The 20,676-nt window shown below is 42.4% G+C and overlaps 1 protein-coding gene across 1 annotated transcript in view; it reads left to right on the plus strand.

Annotated features, from left to right (window-relative positions):
* wdfy3 (WD repeat and FYVE domain containing 3) overlaps positions 1-20,676 on the plus strand; it is a 116,525-nt gene that overhangs the window by 20,447 nt on the left and 75,402 nt on the right. Inside the window, exons 8-14 of the mRNA XM_083674199.1 lie at positions 112-603; positions 2,005-2,106; positions 3,048-3,241; positions 4,862-5,133; positions 5,404-5,601; positions 13,401-13,581; positions 13,994-14,208. Of these exons, the coding sequence (XP_083530325.1) occupies positions 112-603; positions 2,005-2,106; positions 3,048-3,241; positions 4,862-5,133; positions 5,404-5,601; positions 13,401-13,581; positions 13,994-14,208 (1,654 nt within the window). The remainder of the gene's footprint in view (positions 1-111; positions 604-2,004; positions 2,107-3,047; positions 3,242-4,861; positions 5,134-5,403; positions 5,602-13,400; positions 13,582-13,993; positions 14,209-20,676) is intronic.

Consider the following 20,676-nt stretch of genomic DNA (forward strand, 5'->3'; position numbering starts at 1 on the left):
CAATGGCCTTGACCCCCATTGCAGGATTTATCATTCAACAGTTTGTTTTGGAAAATGTACTTTTCCTGGCTGTTGATGTGTTTATTGTTTTGTCTGTCATCATCTCTCCAGGCCACACGGTGCGCAACATCCAGGCCTTCTCCGTCCTTCAGAACGCCTTCCTGCGCGCCAAGACCAGCCGCCTCGCCCGCACCCTACTGGATGCCATCGGCAACATATACACTGCCGATCCTGCCAACTACTTCATCCTCGAGGCCCAGCACACACTCTCGCAGTTCGCTGAAAAAGTCGGCAAACTCCCTGAGGCTCAGACCAAATACTTTGAGCTCCTTGAGTTTGTGGTTTTCAGCCTCAACTACGTGCCATGTAAGGAGCTATTTAGCGTTAGCGTGTTGCTAAAGTCGAGCACGTCTTACGCGTGCAGCATCACAGCCACACGGACTCTGTTGAAGTTCAGTCGACACGACACAGTGTTCAGTGACGTGCTGAGAGAAGTGGGACTGCTGGAGGTGCTTGTAAATCTTCTACACAAGTACGCTGCGCTGCTTAAGGACCCCGCTACACAACAGCAACAGCAAGCACTGTCCCAAAACCATGAGCAAGGTGAGTACCCAGGGTGTCCTTTTGGTGTAGTATGCAGACATACAGTACATGTTACGCCTTGCCAGGTGCCGGATTGAGTAACCAGCTCCATGAAAATGTAATGTACCTCTATGCTCCCTAAGTGATATTTATGTTCTGATAAATACCTAATCAGTTAATTTATTCAATTTCAAGTTTTGACTTGGAGACAACATAATTTAGAAACGGTTACCAGAACCCAATGCTGTTTAATCAGAAAAGATAATGTCCAAGAAACGTTTAGCCAACATGTTACACAGCACTTATATTAGCGAGCTCCCCACCCTCAAGACAGTTTTCGCCAACATAATACACAACACTTATATTAACTATTTGAAAATATCCAAATGGGGAAAATCTATCAGGATTTTTGTCTTGAATCAGACTACTGTACATTTTGACGAAGCCACTGCGCCTTGTGGGTCAAACTGCTGTTCGTACATTTTAGAAAAACACTTGTTAGAGAATGTTCAGGTCGTTTTCAGGTTGGAAGAATGAGGGTTGGAAGAATTTACCAACTGTCAAAAGGACACAAATGTTCACTTCCGTTATATATATTCAGTTTGTCCTTTAGTACAGTAATAATCCAAAGGGCAGAGAGTCAAAGGATGCACTTGTGTAGCTAATTCGTCAGGTATTCTTCCTTTTTTTGTATGATTGACTCTTCGTAAGATGTTGACAGACCTGCTCTAGTGCTAGCTAACCACTTCTCTGAGGACGTGAGGGTTGGAAAGGGCGAGTGAATTATAAAGAGTATTTGATTAAAACCTTGTGTTGTAAGTATTTTCGTTCTCAGACCATTATTATGACTGTTCGGCAATAGCTGTCGATAACTGCCTGTCATCTTTCACTCCAACAAAAGGAGCAAGGAACAAGAGGCCTCACCGAAATGCAAATACAAAGTATGTGAGAACCAATCAATACGCCCGCTAAGATGCTGACTCGAATATATGGGCCATTTAACATGGGAGTTAATGAGGGTGAGGAAAGTAGGGTTACCAGATCAGTGGATGCAGCGCTCGCGTGTACCACGCTGGTCTGCATGTCAGCCAGGCAACTCAATTGCTACAATGACACTGTGAAAGAGCTTTGCAGACTGAAATTAATGATGGGGTTATTTGCTTCATCTTATTGCTAATAGCTCCTCAAAGAGGCTGTCAAAATCCTCAAATCCTCAACACAAACAATGGTAATCATAGACTGAGACGTGTGAATGGAATAGAGGCTTTTCAAGATGATGCTCACATTGTTCTCTCTCGCTCTCTCTCTCTCCCCCCTCTTACCCTAACAATCTCCCTTTCACCTCTTTCTCTGTGTCGCTTTCTTTTTCTGTCTCGCTCCCCTTCTCTCCGCCCCCTTTTCTCTTTCTCTCTCTCTCTCTAGGTGACTCAAAGAACAACACAGTAGCAGAGGAACAGAAACAGTTGGCGTGGTTGGTGATGGAGACACTGACTGTCCTCCTGCAAGGCTCCAACACTAATGCAGGTTTGTCACACACACACACACACACCTAGTCTGGATTAACCAACCCCTAATCCCAGACAGAATCATTAAAACCTTGCAGTTATATTTCAACTACATTTTCAACTACAAATCTCTGGTTAGAACTGGAGTAAAATATATGACACACAGACTTGACTCGACTCCTTGGCCAAAGGTTATGCAAATTAAATCTTCTGTTATGAACCATTAGCACTGACATAACGTCCAAATCTCTCTCTCCTTTTTGTTTGCTTAACCCCGATTTTTTCTTTATCTTGGGTTAAGGCCAAACTGTCTGGGCTGCTTTTCCTTCTCTCTCTCTCTCTGTTTGAGGGAGAGAAAGAGGGAATGGCATGTATCCACCAGGGACCCAGGCAGGCTGAGTTCGTGGTTTCCTTTCTGCTGTCACTCCTGATTAGGTGACTCTGGCCAGTACAGTGAACTGGGAGGTCCACATGAGAACGGACATTTCTTTCTCTATTTCTGTTCACCTGTCTCCTCTTCTTCCTTCTCCTCTATCCTTTCCTATTTCTCCCTTCTTCCTCACTGTTTTTCTCTGTCTTTCTCCCCCTCTCTCACTGCCATAAGGAATTATACAACCCCTATACTCCTCTCAGAAAGTGCCAAGTCACTGGCATCCATTTGTGCACTGTAATAGAGGCCAGTCTAATTGTGATGAGTCAGTGTTCTCCAACAGTCAGCTAGAGAAAGAGCAGAGAGCCTCTAAAACCTCGTCATCACTACTTCTCTGGCCTGCCAAACACAGTTGTCATTGATATTAATTTACATGTTTAGTTTGAACACAGCATAAATATACCCTGATGCAGTTTGGAATACATGTATGCCATTTTGCATTTGTACATTTCTGTAATGATTGTTCATCATTTGTATGATCCCCCCCAATGGTTTATCCCTCCTTCCCCCCTCCATTCTTCCTCTCCTAGGTCTGTTCAGAGAGTTTGGTGGCGCTCGATGCGTCCACAACATTGTGAAGTACCGTCAGTGTCGGGAGCACGCCCTGATGATCATCCAGCAGCTGGTGCTGTCGCCCAGCGGGGAGGATGACATGGGAACACTACTAGGCTTGATGCACTCTGCCCCCTCGACAGAGCTACAGCTCAAAACGGACATACTACGGGTGAGACGCGCGCGCGAGCACACATATACGCACGCACACATATACGCACACACACACGCACACACACACACATATACACACACACACACACACACATACAGCCCCCTCTACACAGCTACAGCTCAAAATGCCTCAAATACATTTTTTAAAGGTTATTTTTTTTAAAGGTTATTTTTTTTAAAGGTTATTTTACAGAAGTTTTATTGGACAGAGACAGTAGAGAAAGGCAGGAAGTAAGGATGAGTGAATATGTCAGCAGGGCATGGGCCGGATTCGAACCCATGCCGACATGGGCATATGTGTGCACTGTAGGCCGTGGTGCTAGACCGAAAACAGAAAACTGTTATCCAATAAACAACAGGCAGGCACCATTCCGAAAAATATTAAACATTTATTTGACAAATATAGGCCTATAAACATAACAACAACAATCATGACAACGCATAGGAAATGTCCCAACGAGGGTTCTAAACGTAAAAGTACTGCACTCAACAAGGTTGACCACTGTATTAGGCTTAACATTTACAGTAGTGCAGCTACCTCTATGTTATCTGAAATCTGCTATAGGACTAAATATAACTAGCTGGCTGTGTGTGAATATTTTCTGGTAGTGTCAAACAAAGAGGTGACATCTAAGATCACTGCTCCAGATCAATGAAAAAGTTGGAGACATGGCACAATCTTATGGTAGGCCTTGCTGCAGTAACTACAGGCTAATTATTACTGTCTGAACTTCTGAATTCTGAAGTAGGCTACATTGGCTTGTTGCTGACTTCACCTGTCATTCAACTAGCTAAAGTTAGTGATAATTCAGTGCCACAGGCAGTGAGTAGTAATCACACTGCTGGCTGAGGATGTCTCCCTCCAGGTGCATATCTTATTGATGCATAATAGTGCCCGTCTGGTATACAAGAGGGGTTAGGGTTAGTAAGCCAATGGATCTCAAGTATGAAGACAGCGGGAGAAAAATACCATCTTTTCTGAGTCGGTATGTTTGTGGCTGCCCAACCTGAAGTTTTCAAAAGGGCTCCTGGACGGTCAAAAAAAAAAGACAATTAACCTTCACATGAATATCCCAAACCATAGCTGGTATTACCACACATGGATGCAGTGTAGGTCATAGCTGTCCACCCGCATGGATATTGGTGGGGGAGGGGAGATGAAGAGGATTTCCCTTGTTTGCAGTTGTACTGTTGGAACTCATGTGTCATTCTTAAAATATCCACTGTGTGCTGAGATGAGCATTATTTTTGTCGGGCAGAAATCATTTCTCAGCAGACCAATTTATCTCTACTTTCTTCTCAAGTCTTTCCTCCTCCAGTATTTTCCACCCTCTCTCTATATGGGCCATATTAAGCTGTGCTCTGCTCCCCTCTTGCATAACTGCAGCCAGAGAACAGATGAATATGGCCCAGAGAGTGTGGAAAGATAAGATAGGATGGTACACTATTGATCCCCAAAAGGAAAATGATATATCACTAGCTAATAGCTAATGCTAATTGTGCTCTGTAGGCCCCTAGAAGCTCAATCATTTTACAAGGTCCTCAAATCCACCTTATCCTCCTGCATATAACACACTGTGTAATCTCCTCTCTTCTCCTCCCTCTCTCCTCCCCTCAGGCCCTGCTGGCAGTGCTGCGTGAGAGTCATCGTACGCGCACTGTCTTCCGTAAGGTGGGCGGCTTCGTCTATGTCACATCGCTGCTGGTGGCAATGGAGCGCTCCTTGTGCCAGCCGCCGCGCCATGGCTGGGAGCGGGCCAACCAGAACCAGGTGTTTGAGTTGCTGCACACCGTCTTCTGCACGCTAACGGCCGCTATGCGCTACGAACCCGCCAACTCCCATTTCTTCCGCACCGAGATCCAGTACGAGAAGCTGGCCGACGCCGTCAGGTACGGTAGAGAACATTGTCTATAAATGTTGACTTATTGTTGTTTTGTTTCTTGCTGTTATGAAAAGTAAACGCATCATAAACAAAGGTGTTCATCTTAGATTGTGCAAAAGATTCTGCAAAAGATGTCAATAACTATACTCAGACCCAACTCTGTACGTCACACAGACATTCATGGGTACTGTCGTTCATCACATGACCTATCTGACCGACAGACCCATGTAAAGAGCTAACAAAGCAAAGCATGGTAATAACTTTGATGACCCCCCAGGTTGCTAGGGTGTTTCTCGGAGGCCAAGAAGGTGGGTCCGACGGGGGTGTTCCCCTCCAACGCCCAGCCCTTCCAGAGGCTGCTGGAGGACGAGGCGGCCCCGGGGGGATGTGCCGGAGACAGCGTCTGCCCCACCCTCAAACACTGCAGCAAGCTCTTCATCTACCTGTACAAGATGGCCACCGACTCTTTCGATAGGTCAGTTGGTGATGTACACAGGGATAGGAGGGGGGAGAGATGGTCTCCCGATTCCGAAATCAATGGTGGTTTCGGAGGCTTTTTTTAACGTTTTCCATGCTAATCAAGCACACAATGACACTTGAATTAGCACTTGGCAGTATAGTTCACAGTCGCAGAGAGTTCCTCACAATACATCTTTTCAGAGACACACAAACAACAGCTTTTTAGCTAAGACTCGCATTGCAGCCCACACTCAATGACATTCTGACATGGCGTACTATAACTGACACACATGCATGTGCTGTAGCTGTAGCCGGTTGGTAGTGCTAGCTATGCTCTGAGCCTCTTCTTTCAGCCTTCTGACTAACAGATTCTCTTCCTCTTTTCTCTCTCTGTCTTTCTCTTCAAACCTTTGGCATTGCCTGGCTGTGTGTTTGGGGGTTTGGTCCGGTCTGCGTGTGTGTGTGTGTGTGCGTCCTGATTTGTCCCTGTGTGTGTTTGTGTGTGTGTGTGTGTGTGTGTGTGTGTGTGCACGTGCAGTCGTGCGGAGCAGGTGCCCCCCTGCCTGACTCACGAGACCTCCCTGCCCTCCCCCTGGGGCACGCCAGCGCTCGCCAGAAAGAGGTAGCTACTGCACTGCACTTCTCTCCTTGTCCCCCACTCCTCCTCTTGTCATGCTTCTCGTCCTCTTCACATCCTCCTCTTACTGTATGTCAACTATTACTGCTATGTCATGCTCCTACCAGCCGCCAAACCCCTCATCCCCCGAAGGCACCAAACTGCAAACTCCCCTTCCGCAAATTCTGCTGACGCTTTCCTTTAAGCCTCTCACTTCTCCAAGCTCTGTGGGGGGGAAAGCAGCAGCCCGTAATTTGCATCCCATCAACGTGGCTATTTTGTGTAATTGCTTGAATAGAGGGCTTGGGTGGATCTCTTGTCTATATTCCCAAAGCAAGGAAAGGAGAAACTTTGTGGAAGGGTAAACAATGCTAGAAGTGAACACAACGTTAGGAGATCTCTGAAGGGTGAGGAATGCTGATTCAGGGACTGATTCTTTAAGCGTTTGCACCATAATGCAAATTAAATCTAAAAATCAGAACAAAAGGGTAAAGATAAAGGTTAGGAGAAGGATATAGACAAATAAAGACAGTTTCATGTTCCGTTTGTGCGTATACTTAACAGGTGCAAAACGCTTAATGTCTTCAGTCTGGTGATGAGCAGGAGTCAGCAGAGCAAGGGAAAGAATTCAAAGTTAGGAATTTGGATTATATAAGGAAAGACCTGATTAACAAAAACTACAGATTTCATATTTTGTAGGTCAACTAGCTTACACTTGTGTTTAGTGCTGTTCAATGCAAGAAAGACACACTGGCTCACTGAGGTCTGACTGAGGTCTTAAAACGGCAATGTTATATTTTAGGAAAGACAGAAGTACAACTTATTTCATCATTTGGCTCCAATTGAATATGCTTTATAGGTTTCAGGTCAAACATGGCATATGTTTAAATAGCAGCATTTTAATTTAAATAATGTATACTATATAGGCCTACCTCTGGATTTGGATAAATATGACTTATAAATAGCATAATGAGGTAATTACAATTGTCTCACCTTCCCATAACCAAAACACCAATAACTTAAGCTAAGATTTCTTTGGTTCCCCAAATTCATTAATGTTAATGTATTTAATAGACTGAAATAATATTTTTCATTCTTTTCTTTATCCGTCTAAGCTGGATATTCGTACACTCAATACACTTGATGCTGTTCTTGTATTTTTCTTTTTTTCCGCTTGCTTGCCTCAATTTTCTGAATTGCCTAACTTTTCAAATCAAGTTTGTATGGCTTAATGCTTAATATCGCTTGAGTTTAGGCTGTCCTGCTGCTTTCTTTTTGCTCTGGTTGTTCCATCCTCCCTCACCAAAAGGACGACATACAGTGCACTGTGTAAGTAATGGGACAGTGAAACATTTTCTCTTCTTTTGGCTCTACACTCCAAAAAGTTGGAATTTAAATCAAATAATTACTAGGAGGTAGATATTCTCACCTTTTTTTGATGGTATTTATATGGTTCCATTACATTCACTAACGTCACTAGAGAGCTTTCAATGTCTAGTATTGATTCTAGAGTTTGTGTTTGCCTTTGCAGTCTGCTTATTCATGTCTGTCAACATGAGGACGTCAATGAAAGTCAGGGAAGCCATTATAAGGCTGAAATATGCAAACAAATCTATCAGAAATATAGCCAAAACAATCTACAACCTTCAACCTACCGAAATCATTTGGAAAATCATTAAAAGCACTGATGAGCTCAGAAATTGCAAATGGCCTGGTATGCCAAGGAGGATTTCTACAGTGGATGACCGAAGAATGCTCACCATGATTAAGAAAAGACCCAAAACGGCTGTCCTACAGATCAGGAACACTCTCCAGGAGGTAGGCGTGAATGTGTCAGAGACTACTATCTGCAGAAGACTTCACCAGAACTACAGAGGCTACACTGCAATGTGCAAACCACGAGTTAGCCACAAAAACAGGACGGCCTGGTTATGGTTTGCTAAAAAATATCTCAAAGAGCTTGCAGAGTTATGGAAAAAGGTATTGTGGACAGATGAGACAAAGATTAACATGTGCCAGAGTGATTGCAAGTGTGGAGAAAATAAGGAACTGCCCAATATCCACAGCATACCACCTCATCTGTGAAATGTGGTGGAGGGGGGTGTATGGCTTCCACTGGAACTGTCTCACTTGTCGTCAATGATGATGTAACTGCCGACAGCAGCAGCAGAATGAAGTGTATATATAAAACATACTGCCATAGCAACTAGGGAGTTTTTCAAAGCCAAAAAGTAGAAAGTTGTTGATTGGCCAAGTCAATCTCCAGACTTAAATCCTATTGAACTTGCATTTAATTTGCTTTAACTTCCTCAAAACAAACAACTGAAATTGGCTGCAGTACAGGCCTGGCAGAGCATCACCTGAGGAGACACCCAGTGTCTGATGGGGTCAATGGGTCGCAGACAAAGGATTGTCAACCAAATGTTAAACATGAATGCTTAATTTGGACATTTGATAAATCTATCCCATCACTTTTGGTGGCCTTTAGACTATGTCTAAAAAGTGTTGTAATTTCTGAATGGTGAAACCAATATATACACACACACTGATGGTGTCTGTGTGTATGTATATATATATATATATATATATACAGTGGGGGAAATAATTATTTGATCCCCTGCTGATTTTGTTAGTTTGCCCGATTACAAAGAAATGAGCGGTCTATAATTTTTATGGTACTTTTAGTAATAGAGACAGAATATCAACAAAGAAGTCCAGAAAAAACACATTATATAAAGTTATAAATTCATTTGTATTTGATCGAAGGAAATAAGTATTTGATCCCCAAGCAAAACATGACTTAGTACTTGGTGGAGAAACCCTTGCTGGCAAGCACAGAAGTCAGACGTTTCTTATAGTTGGTCACCAGGTTTGTACACATCTCAGGAGGGATTTTGGTCCACTCCTCTTTACAGATCCTCTCCAAATCCTGAAGGTTTCAAGGCTTTTGCTTGGCAACTCGAAGCTTCAGCTCCCTCCACAAATTTTCGATAGGATTAAGGTCTGGAGACTAGCTAGGCCACTCCATGACCTTAGTGTGCTTCTTCTTGAGCCACTCCTTTGTTGCCTTGGCTGTATGTTTTGGGTCATTGTCATGCTGGAAGACCCATCCACGACCCATCCTCAGTGCTCTGGCCGTCCATTGGCCCCTCAATGCAGTGAAGTCGTCCTGTACCCTTAGCAGAGAAACAACCCCAAAGCATAATGTTTCCACCTCCGTGTTTGACGGTGGGGATGGTGTTCTTGGGATTGTAGCATTCAGCATTTCTCTCCCTCCAAACACAAAGAGTCGAATTTATACCAAAGAGTTCAATTTTGGTCTCATCTGACCACATCACCTTCTCCCAAGCCTTCTCTGAATCATTTAGGTGTTCATTGGCAAACTTCAGATGGGCCTGTACATGTGCCTTCTTGAGCAGGGGGACCTTGCGGGCACTGCAGGATTTCAATCCGTTACGGTGTAGTGTGTTACCAATGGTTTTCTTGGTGACTGTGGTCCCAGTTGCCTTGAGATCATTACCAAGCTCCTCCCGTGTAGTTCTGGGCTGATCCCTCACCCTTCTCATGATCATCCTTACCCCACGAGGCAAGATCTTGCATGGAGCTCCAGGCCGAGGGCGATTGATGGTTATTTTGTATTTCTTCCATTTTCTAATAATTGCACCAACCTTTATCTCCTTCTCACCAAGCTTCTTGCTGATGGTCTTGTAGCCCATTCCAGCCTTGTGCAGGTCTTCAACTCTTACCCTGATGTCCTTTGAATGTTCTTTGGTCTTGCCCATGGTGGTGGAGAGGTTGGAATGGAAGAGATTGATTCTATTGACAGGTGTCTTTTATACCCATAACAAGCAGAGATTAGGAGTACTTTTCCTAAAGTGACAGGACTAATCTGTGTGCCTCATGGGAATATAACCGGTCTGTATGAGCCAGAATTCTTGTTGGTTTGTCGGGGATCAAATACTTATTTCCTTCGATCAAATGCAAATTAATTAATAACTTTATATAACGTGTTTTTTCTGGACTTCTTTGTTGATATTCTGTCTCTATTTGTTAAACTAAAAGTACCATAAAAATTATAGACCGCTCATTTCTTTGTAATCGGGCAAACTAACAAAATCAGCAGGGGATCAAATAATTATTTCCCCCACTGTATATATATATATATATATATATATATATATATATATGTGTGTATGTGTATATATATATGTATTTATATATATATACACACACACACACACACACACTATATATATATACATACATACACACTCACCATATATATATATATATATATATATATACATACATACACACTCACCGGCCACTTTATTAGGTGCACCTTGCTAGTACCGGGTTGGAACCCCTTTTGCCTTCAGAACTGCCTTAATTCTTTGTGGCATAGATTCAACAAGGTGCTGGAAACATTCCTCAGAGATTTTGGTCCATATTGACATGATAGCATTACGCAGTCGCTGCAGATTTGTTGACTGCACATCCATGATGCGAATCTCCCATTCCACCACATCCCAAAGGTGCTCTATTGCAGTATTTTTCAACCTTTTTTGAGCCACGGCACATTTTTTACATTGAAAGAATCTTGCGGCACACCACCAACCAAAAATGTTACAAAATGACACTCTGTAGCCTGATACAATAATATCCGTAGACTCATCAAGTTGCAACGCAAATTTCCTACTGATGCGTATCTTTCCCAAAACATGACTTTCGATGTCTGTAGACATGTCATCAATACGCCTGGCAATTGTGTTATCTGAGAGCGGGACTTTAGCTATGTCTTTAACCGCGTCAGGGCCGAGCATCTCGTTGACAATGGCTTTGCAGGCAGGTAGTATTAATGTCTCCGCCACAGAGTGGGAATTTTTTGATTTAGCTCAGCAACTAGGTAACTAGCTTTGAGTGCTTTCTCATTTACCTTTGTGGTTTTTCCTCATAAAAGTTGCCTGTTTCTCTGTGTTTTCACGCAGGCGAACAAAATAGTCCATCGGCTTGTTTTGAAGCGACGGGTTTTTCGTTTGGAGATGGCGTTTAAGCTTGCTTGGCACCATGGCGCTGTTGAACAGCTTCTCGCCACACACCAAGCATAATGGAGTCGGTGTCGTCTCATCCCCGGTGAAAGTAAATCCGAACGAAAGATAGCTTTCGCTGTATTGCCTCAAGCTCACCGTCTTTGCGTTCTTATTACCACCACTCATACTAGGGCCTTCACCTGGGTCAGAATCTTGTCCAGGGCCCAGTTCGGAGTTTGCATTTTTCCTTTTTAAAAACTTCTCCATCACTGTCACCACGACCTGTCGCATGCGTCACTAATTATCTTGTCTCTAAGAAGGAACGAGGCAATTAGCTACCTGCTGCCACCCGGACGAATATTACATTACTCTGCCAGTCACTATATTACAGCACAGACACTCGACAATGGCATATTATTTGCAGATAATAATTAATAAATGTTAATTAAAAAAAAGTGAAATTGGATAATTTCTCACGGCACACCCAACGATCTCTCACGGCACACTAGTGTGCCGCGGCACAGCGGTTGGGAAACGCTGCTCTATTGGATTGAGATCTGGTGACTGTGGAGGCCATTGGAGTACAGTGAACTCATTGTCATGTTCAAGAAACCAGTTTGAGATGATGCGAGCTTTGTGACATGGCGCGTTATCCTGCTGGAAGTAGCCATCAGAAGATGGGTACACTGTGGTCATATAGGGATGGACATGGTCAGCAACAATACTCAGGTAGGCTGTGGCCTTTAAACAATGCTTAATTGGTACTAAGGGGCCCAAAGTATGCCAAGAAAATATCCCCCACACCATTACACCACCACCACCAGCTTGAACTGTTGATACAAGGCAGGATGGATCCATGCTTTCATGTTGTTTATGCCAAATTCTGACCCTACCATCTGAATGTCGCAGCAGAAATCGAGACTCATCAGACCAGGCAACGTTTTTGCAATCTTCTATTGTCCAATTTTGGTGAGCCCGTGCGAATTGTAGCCTCACTTTCCTGTTCTTAGCTGACAGGAGTGGCACCCGGTGTGGTCTTCTGCTGCTGGAGCCCATCTGCTTCAAGGTTCGACGTGTTGTGCGTTCAGAGATAGTTTTCTGCATACCTTGGTTGTAACGAGTGGTTATTTGAGTTACTGTTGCCTTTCTATCATCTCGAACCAATCTGGCCATTCTCCTCTGACCTCTGGCATCAACAAGGCATTTTCGCCCAGAGAACTGCCGCTCACTGGATATTTTCTCTTTTTCGGACCATTCTCTGTAAACCCTAGAGATGGTTGTGCGTGAAAATCCCAGTAGATCAGCAGTTTCTGAAATACTCAGACCAGCCCGTCTGGCACCAACAACCATGCCACGTTCAGTCACTTAAATCACCTTTCTTCCCCATTCTGATGCTCAGTTTGAACTTCAGCAGGTCGTCTTGACCATGTCTCCATGCCTAAATGCATTGAGTTGCTGCCATGTGATTGGCTGATTAGATATTTGTGTTAACGAGCAGTTGAACAGGTGTACCTAATAAAGTGGCCTGTGAGTGTGTGTGTGTGTGTGTGTGTATATATATATATATATATATATATATATATATATATATATATATACACCATCAGTATCAAGCTGAGAATCTCTACTTTAACCTCATAGTAATTTGATTTCTGTCTGCTTCACTGTCCCATTACTTACACTGTGCACTGTAGCACCCTCTTAATAGATAGATAATCTTTTGCTCGGGGTACACTGCGTTTGGGGAAGGTTAAACTGTGGGGACTGTAGAAGTGCCTTGAGGATAAACTTTGAATAACATGTTAATGATGTGACAGGTCAGGTGGTTAAGAAGTTAGTCCAGTTACGATATCTACATAGATTTTACTTTGAAATGTTTGCATTTTTGTTGTTCTGTAGATTTTCTTCCCATCTCTGTTAACCAACCTGCGAAACCTCTTTCCAAACTACCAACCCACAAACTCACGGTTGACACTCTTTTTTAGATCTGATGAATTAACTCAAATTATTCAATACCCCTTTTCCCTCCCTCCGTCCACCCATAGACAAACCAAAGTCTTTACATTCCCAGTTCACTGAGTAGAACAACGTTCGAGAATACTGTACTTGAACCTGTACCTTGAATTATTCCTCTTGATCATTGACCGTTTTGATCCTCTCACCATTCAGACATGGCTACCAGGGAACGTCCGGTCCTCCAGCACCTGTCAAAGCCCTGACTGACCTCAAGCTTCACCTGGCCAACCCCACTCAGTACTCCTCCTCCGATGACAGTGTTGTCATCCACCCGGGGGCTGGCCTGGCCATGCTGGACCTGCTGGCATCCGTCAGCTCTGACAGCCAACCAGAAGTAAGCAAAATGCAGGAAACACCGCCCCACTTTTCGGTGTCCTCTGTCTGGGCTGTAGGAGGTGTGAATGGTTAGGTGTTTACCTAAACATCTCCTCTTTCACAATCACCACACAGAATGCCACGACTCAGATTTAGGTGAAATGGTATATAGTTCGTATGAAGGGCAAAAGCAGAGATTTGGCTATGGGTGCGCAGCCTGCAGTGCAACCTCCACTATTTCCCTGTAGCTTCATCATAATGTATGGTAAAAGTTTATAAATCACTTAAATAACTTCAAGTTGAAGCCAGTCCAACCAAGGTGCATCAATGTTAATGTGCAAGAGGTCACCTACTCAGTCACCTCTTTCTCAATGATCTGACTCGCCAAAGGCCAAACTTAACAAATTTCATCTTCATCCTTCATCCTCTAGCATGCTCTGGACCTCCAGCTTGCCGTAGCCAACATTCTACAGCTCCTGGTGCACTCAGAAAGGAATCAGCAGATTCTGTGTGAGGCGGGCCTGCACTCTCGCCTGCTGCAGCGTTGCAGTCAGGCCCTGGGCAATGAGGACCACCCCCTCCACCCACCGCTGCAGAGGATGTTTGAGAGGCTGGCCTCGCAAGCCCTGCAGCCCATGGCCCTCAGGTGAGAGAAGGTTATCAATGGTATATAGAAGGCTTATATACACACACGCACACACACACACACACACACACACAAACCCTTCAGTAGGCTGTATCAAAATCACGCTTTATCAAAAGTACTACTTACAAGTCCCACAAAATCAAGTGATTGTACCATATACACTCATTGTTTTAGGTGAGAGTACCTGCATACCAGATGTGGCATGTCAATACAAGTCCATTTACCTACAGATGGTCCAAAATGATGACCTCATTATAAATGTGATTTCACCAGCGCAAACAAAGCCTATTGCCGGGGCTTAAACCTCTGATGCGTTATCCTGACGACTAAGGGTGTGAACATGTACTTGAGAACATCTGGACTCATAATTAATTAGGGAAAATTATTTTTCATTATTATTATTATTTTTTATAACAAAAGCTTTGTCTAAGCCTTGTGTGGCACTACTTTGACCTGGCAGATGAGGGAGAATGTGCCTTTTTTCCTCAGCTGTGAGCGCACGAAAGGGAGAGGGGAAAGGCTGGAGCGCTCACTCACACAAGCACACACACAACATTGCGCTGGAAGAGTAAGGAAGAGAGATCTGTTCATTTTCTGTTTGTTTTTTCAATTTTGTTATGGATGATAAAGTTGGTGAGGTCACTGTAGCCAGTTTGTGTTTTTTTTACCAGTCACCAGGTAAAAAAATTGCTCACTTTCCAGCTAAATTTGCTTGCTTGTACACAATAAGAAAATTGACGATTATTCGTGTAGGGGACAAGATGATTTTTTAGCAGGCCACTTTAGCAAGTTCCCTGCTTGGCTCGTCAACTGGATGGAGGTTGTAGAGACTTGGGGGACTAGAGAATAGCAGTAGTTTGTCTTCCTTGGTTGGTGCCTTTCATATGAAAATAAGGCTGTAGACCTCCTGTCAACACACATGTATGTAAAACCTTCTCTCTCTCCTACTTGATCTCTTGTCAGTCTTTTTTCTTTAACTTAACCCCGCTCTCACCCCCCCCCCCCCCCCCTTAAATCTTTTTTCTTGTTCTCTCTGTTCCTCTTCTTTCTGTTACTCCCTCTCCCTTGCTGCCTCTCTCTCACCCTTGCCCTTTCTCTCTTTGCCGCTCTCTCTTTCTCTCCTCTCTGTCACTCACCATAGAAACGTGTCACGCGCTTGGCAAGCCAGTAGTCTCCCTCACTCACACTGTCAACATTGAAAGCACTTAAATGCAAAGTTCCCATTGTTGTTTTGTTAGCAGTAGCTTAAGTTAGCTGAAGTTAGTGGTGGCTATTTAAATAAATCTGAACCACTGAGTACAGTATCTCCTGGCCTCCGGGTAAGGAACCATCTGACTATAAGGTGTAAAATAGCTCAGTGTGTGTGTGTGTGTATATATATATATATATATATATATATATATATATATATATATATATATATATAGGCACAATACAAACAATAAACAATATTTACAGAAAAAGCATGCCATCGGAGTAAAACAACAAACAGTAGTTCCTATGCAATACTATCTATTGTGTTAATAGCCCCTGGTCAGATGACCAGTAACCTTGATGAGTTACTGTAAAGCTCACTAAGGGCGGAATACTAAATCATGTTAGGCAGACTTGATTTGCACACTTCTGTCTCCAGCAGATCCTAACTTCACATACTTAATTCATTTTCAGTCAGATGTACTGTTGGGATGGAGTTGACCAAAAACAGAGGGCTTTCACATTGATAGATCAGATAAGTGCATCCTAACTCCATTCTAACACCATTTCCCCCGCTACCCTAGTTCATGTGAAAAATATATCTAGCCTACAGGTAAAGCATGGCAAAGCAGCTAAATATAGATATAGCTACGTACGAAGATCTATAGAAGTATATGTTTTTCCGGTCTTTTCTTGTGGTAGTGTAGGCCTGTGTGTATCAGTGAGATGGTTTTGCCCCATCGTATCATTGAGGAGGCGTGTGCAGCTCCTCAGACTTTCCTGCGCCAGTTTATCTGCATCAGCACCAGTCTCACTGGGACAGTATCTTGTTTTTGGCTTTACAGTCAATAAGGAAAGACACACAGTTGTCATTCATGTTGGCAGAAACAACACTAAGCTGCATGAATCAGAGGTGCTGAGGAGAATTTTGCAGTGCTTATTGACAGGTTGCAGAGCTCAGGAAAGCATGCTTTCGTCTCCGGGCCAATACCAACTGTGGCATGGAAACATTCAGCGACCTATTGCACTTGCATACCTGGCTGGAATCCTACTGCTCTTTGAAAAATCTGGAGAATATTGACAACATTAATCTTTATTGGATGGGCTACATCCAAATGGAAGAGGAGCTGGCATCTTGTCCGGCAATATCAGAGACAACATGATACTGGCCTAAATGGTAACTGGCCATTCTCTTTCACCATAAGCTGATTCCTCGTTTCAGACAGACCAAATAGTGTGTCTGTAAACAACCTTGTATTAGTACCAATCCGAGTTACAGTCGTTCTGTAGTACAGAGACATGCTAGTGAGGTGGATGCTCCTAGCGTGGTGCATGTTTCTTGTTCACACCTTCCACCATGATGGATATGTTAACATTGCAAGACTACTGTACTGTAGCTTGCTGTATGAGTTGTTTCAAACGTGCTGCGTTTTGTATAGTATCATTGCCTTGGTAGGCTAAAAGGTTTGTACAGTAGCTTAACTTTAAAGTGGTGATAAGAGCTGTGAAGGATGTTTGAAAAGAGAATGGTTGTTGCGCCATATGCGTATGCACTGCGGCGCGTTTTGAGCCATATAGCCTCTGGAGGCTAAAAAAGTTTGTTCTAGCTTGTAAAGCTTAACATTATCTTATCTTTCAAATTTTGCCTGTATTGGATATCTGACAAATGTATTCAGCCCAACACACCAGCAGTCGCCACAAAAAATTACTGACAGATCGACTGGTCCACTACTGATTACAGCTAACCCCTAGTGCATGACTTGTAGTATTATTCCTTCTCATGAAATAGTTTTTCTACAGTACGTCCCTTCCCCCAAGTATTTGAGCGGAGTGGGAGTGGGAGTGGGAGTGTTAAACACTTTTTGCTTTGTGAGCGTGCTGTGGGGTGGCGGAATCGGGACAAATAGCCAAAATACGAGGTGGTGTAGATACTGTAGATTGCAGAGCATGATTGGATGAGTTGGGATTGACATACTGATAAATATATATCAGAGCTGGTTATAGGCCTTGTGTCAAACCTGAGATCCGATCATATCATGCTTTTCACTCACACTAACCACTACGTTATTCTCCCAGCTGAAGTCACCAGAATTGGTGTCACCAGCTTGTTTAGACACTCACTGTAGCCCCATCACATCTTTTTCTGTCCTTGATGCTGTTTATTAGCTTCAAAACATGGTGTTACAGTAAAACTGCAATTTGATTACAATTCACAATTCATCACATTATGTGTGAGCTCATTAGTGATAACAAATTATTGACTAAAACACTTTCCAGAAGATGAAAATAATCTAATAGTGGTTATTGTTTGTGCGCGCTGTGAAATGCGCCCTGACAAATGTAAACAAACATAGATGTTTGCAAGTGCAATAGGCATATCCCATCCTTCGCAGCTCTTGTCACCACCTTGTGGTGGCTTTTGGCAGCACTTCACACTGTGAAATTTCTGTTTCTATTAAACCCCTACCTACTGTACTACAATTACTATGGGGTCAAAGTAGAGATTCTCAGTTTTAATTCAATGAGGGGTATTTTTTTGATTGGTTTCACCATTTAGAAAGTCAATCTTCAGATTTAAATCCAATTGAACATTTCATTTCATTTCCTGCTAAGATTTTAGGCAACAACTGAAGATAGCTGCAGTACAGGCCTGGCAGAGCATCACCAGAGAATATACCCAGCATCTGGTGGGGTCAATGGGGGTTGCAGACTTCAGGCAGTTATAGCATGCAAAGGATTGTTGAACAAATACTAAACATGAGTACTTTATTTGGATATTATATGACTTTTTCCAATACTTTTGGACCCCTGAAATAGGGGGAATATGTTTTAAAAATATTGTACTTTCTAAATGGTGAAACCTATTTGAAAGAAAAAAACATTGAATTAAAGCTGAGAATCTCTACTCTGACCCCAGAGTAATTGTTTGATTTCAAATCCAAACTGTTGTAGTCTAGAGCTAAAAGAAAATGCTTCCTCTTTCCAAAACATATGGAGGGCACTGTAGATTATGAAAGCAAGTATACAACCATCCATAGAGTTACACATTATGTGTTAACATTGGAGATACAACTCTCTAGAATCACATTTTAAAAACATTGATGATTACTAGTTATTACTGGAGTATACTTGCATCACAGCAGAGATTTGTCGGGAGAAGCTGAGAGGGAGAACCGCAGAGTTCCATTGATCAGTTGGGCTATCATGCATGGAGGGTAGCCTTACATATGCCTATTGTATGCTTGTTTATATTATCTCCCCTCACAACTTTCCGGATGACAACCATCTTTTTAGTTTGTGCATAAAGGCTCTCCAGACATATTTTCTATGAAGTAGTTATGCATATTTTCCTGTAATCTGTACAGTATATAATGTTTAAGATATTCTCCTATTTGATTTCATACCCTATCAAAGACATGCACAGTTGCATGATTTCATCAGTAATTGGCACAGAGCGTGGAGGCGATCATATGCAACATTGGTCATTCTATGTTTTAGGGAATATAGCGTACATCATTTCATAATGAGAGTATACGCTAGGCCTACTTCCATATATGTTGTAGAGGATGTACTGTTGGTATGAGGGATTTTCCCCGACAACTGCTATGCCGGTTATGATTAAATAAGTGTCTATTTTTGCCAATTGGTAATTATTGAACATGGAATGGATAATTGTCCCACTCCCCTTAACAACCCTCTTAACACTCCACTTTACTGCCTATATTTGTGCAAAGTTTGTGTTGGTCGTGGCAGATGCACTTTACACCAAATTACCAAAACAGCCTTTGCACAAGGTTTTAGTGGTGCACAGCGGAAGCAAATTGTGGCCCTTTTATTTTTTTAATTGGGGCCTATAGTGTGACTAATTCTTACGGTATGTATTAGCTACGGTATGTATTAGCTAGTAAATATTCTACATTTTGGCAGAGAAACTAGCTAGCTTACATTAGCAGAAAAAAAGATATCCATCTGATTCAGATGGATATCTAGCTGAAGACTCATTACACAAGATATTTGTGTCAGGGTAAATGAAAACTTACCAGGCATGAAATGTCCATTACTGTTTTATAATTAAGCGGTCAGACACAAATCTCATCAATTGAGAAAACGGTCGGTTGTGATGGAATATTGAGCGACCTCAGCTGCGAGGCTCCTCCCACTAACTCTGTTTGCACAATGCACGAGACGAGCTGCTCTGGCTAGAGTGGGACTTCCATCAGTCAAACATGCTGTCCATAGACAGAATAGATATATTATACAGTGCCACCAGATGTCTTGGCTGTGGTGCCAGTCACTAGTGCATGTTACTGATTATGATAATAAGTGATAATGTAGGTTGCAAAGAAAATGAAAGTCCCAACTTCAAAATGATGATTTTTTAAAATGATATTTTACATACATTTTGAAAGTGCAAATAATGCTTATTTCTAGCGGTATATAAGATGTATAGTGTATAATAGATGTATAATATCATCATTACTTGCTTTCTCATGGACTGACATTAATACCTTGAGGACAACTAATTATATTGAATGATATTACGTTATGCCAACCCTCTCTACTGGTTAGCATTAATTTATAATAAAATCCAACATCACTGTCATCAACCATTACCAGCATGACCAGCCAACATTCAGCTGGTCAACCAGCTTAACCTCATTACCAGTTTGACTAGCCAACATTTAGCTGGTCAACCAGACACTGATCACCTTTGACCAGCTAACATTCAAATGATTCAGCAGGGTTGTAATTGTATTTATATATGGACAGGGTGCACCTGCAAAATAAACTTTGGTCTGTGTTAATTCACTTGATAAATAAAGGTTAAATATTTAAAAAGAAATTCCTCCAATTATTCCTACCATTATTGGGTTTTAGTATTGTTGAATTTCACTGCAGATAAGTTTCAACAAATATTGTGCAGAGTATGTTGAATTAAAGGTGCATGTTCTTAGAGGTCAGAGCCGACACTTTCAACTGCAAATGAGAATATGTCCTCAGTGAACTTACCTGGTAAAATAAAGGTTACATAAATACATAAAAATGTTGTTGACCAAAAACATGAAGACATTTTCAATTCATTTTGGGCTTTCAAAAACTGCATGGAAATTTCACATATTTTGCTAGTATCTCCCATATACTGAGATGAGCGATTGTGTAGTCAGCGTTAGAATATTAATAATCTCGAAACTCAGAAACACATCTCTCGATTTAAATTTTGCCGACAAAGGAAGCAAAATGTGGGAACGGAAGTTGTCAGCAAGTCTTCACCCC

Source organism: Argentina silus (assembly GCF_951799395.1).
Source record: "Argentina silus genome assembly, chromosome: 7".
NCBI classification, from domain to species: domain Eukaryota; kingdom Metazoa; phylum Chordata; class Actinopteri; order Argentiniformes; family Argentinidae; genus Argentina; species Argentina silus.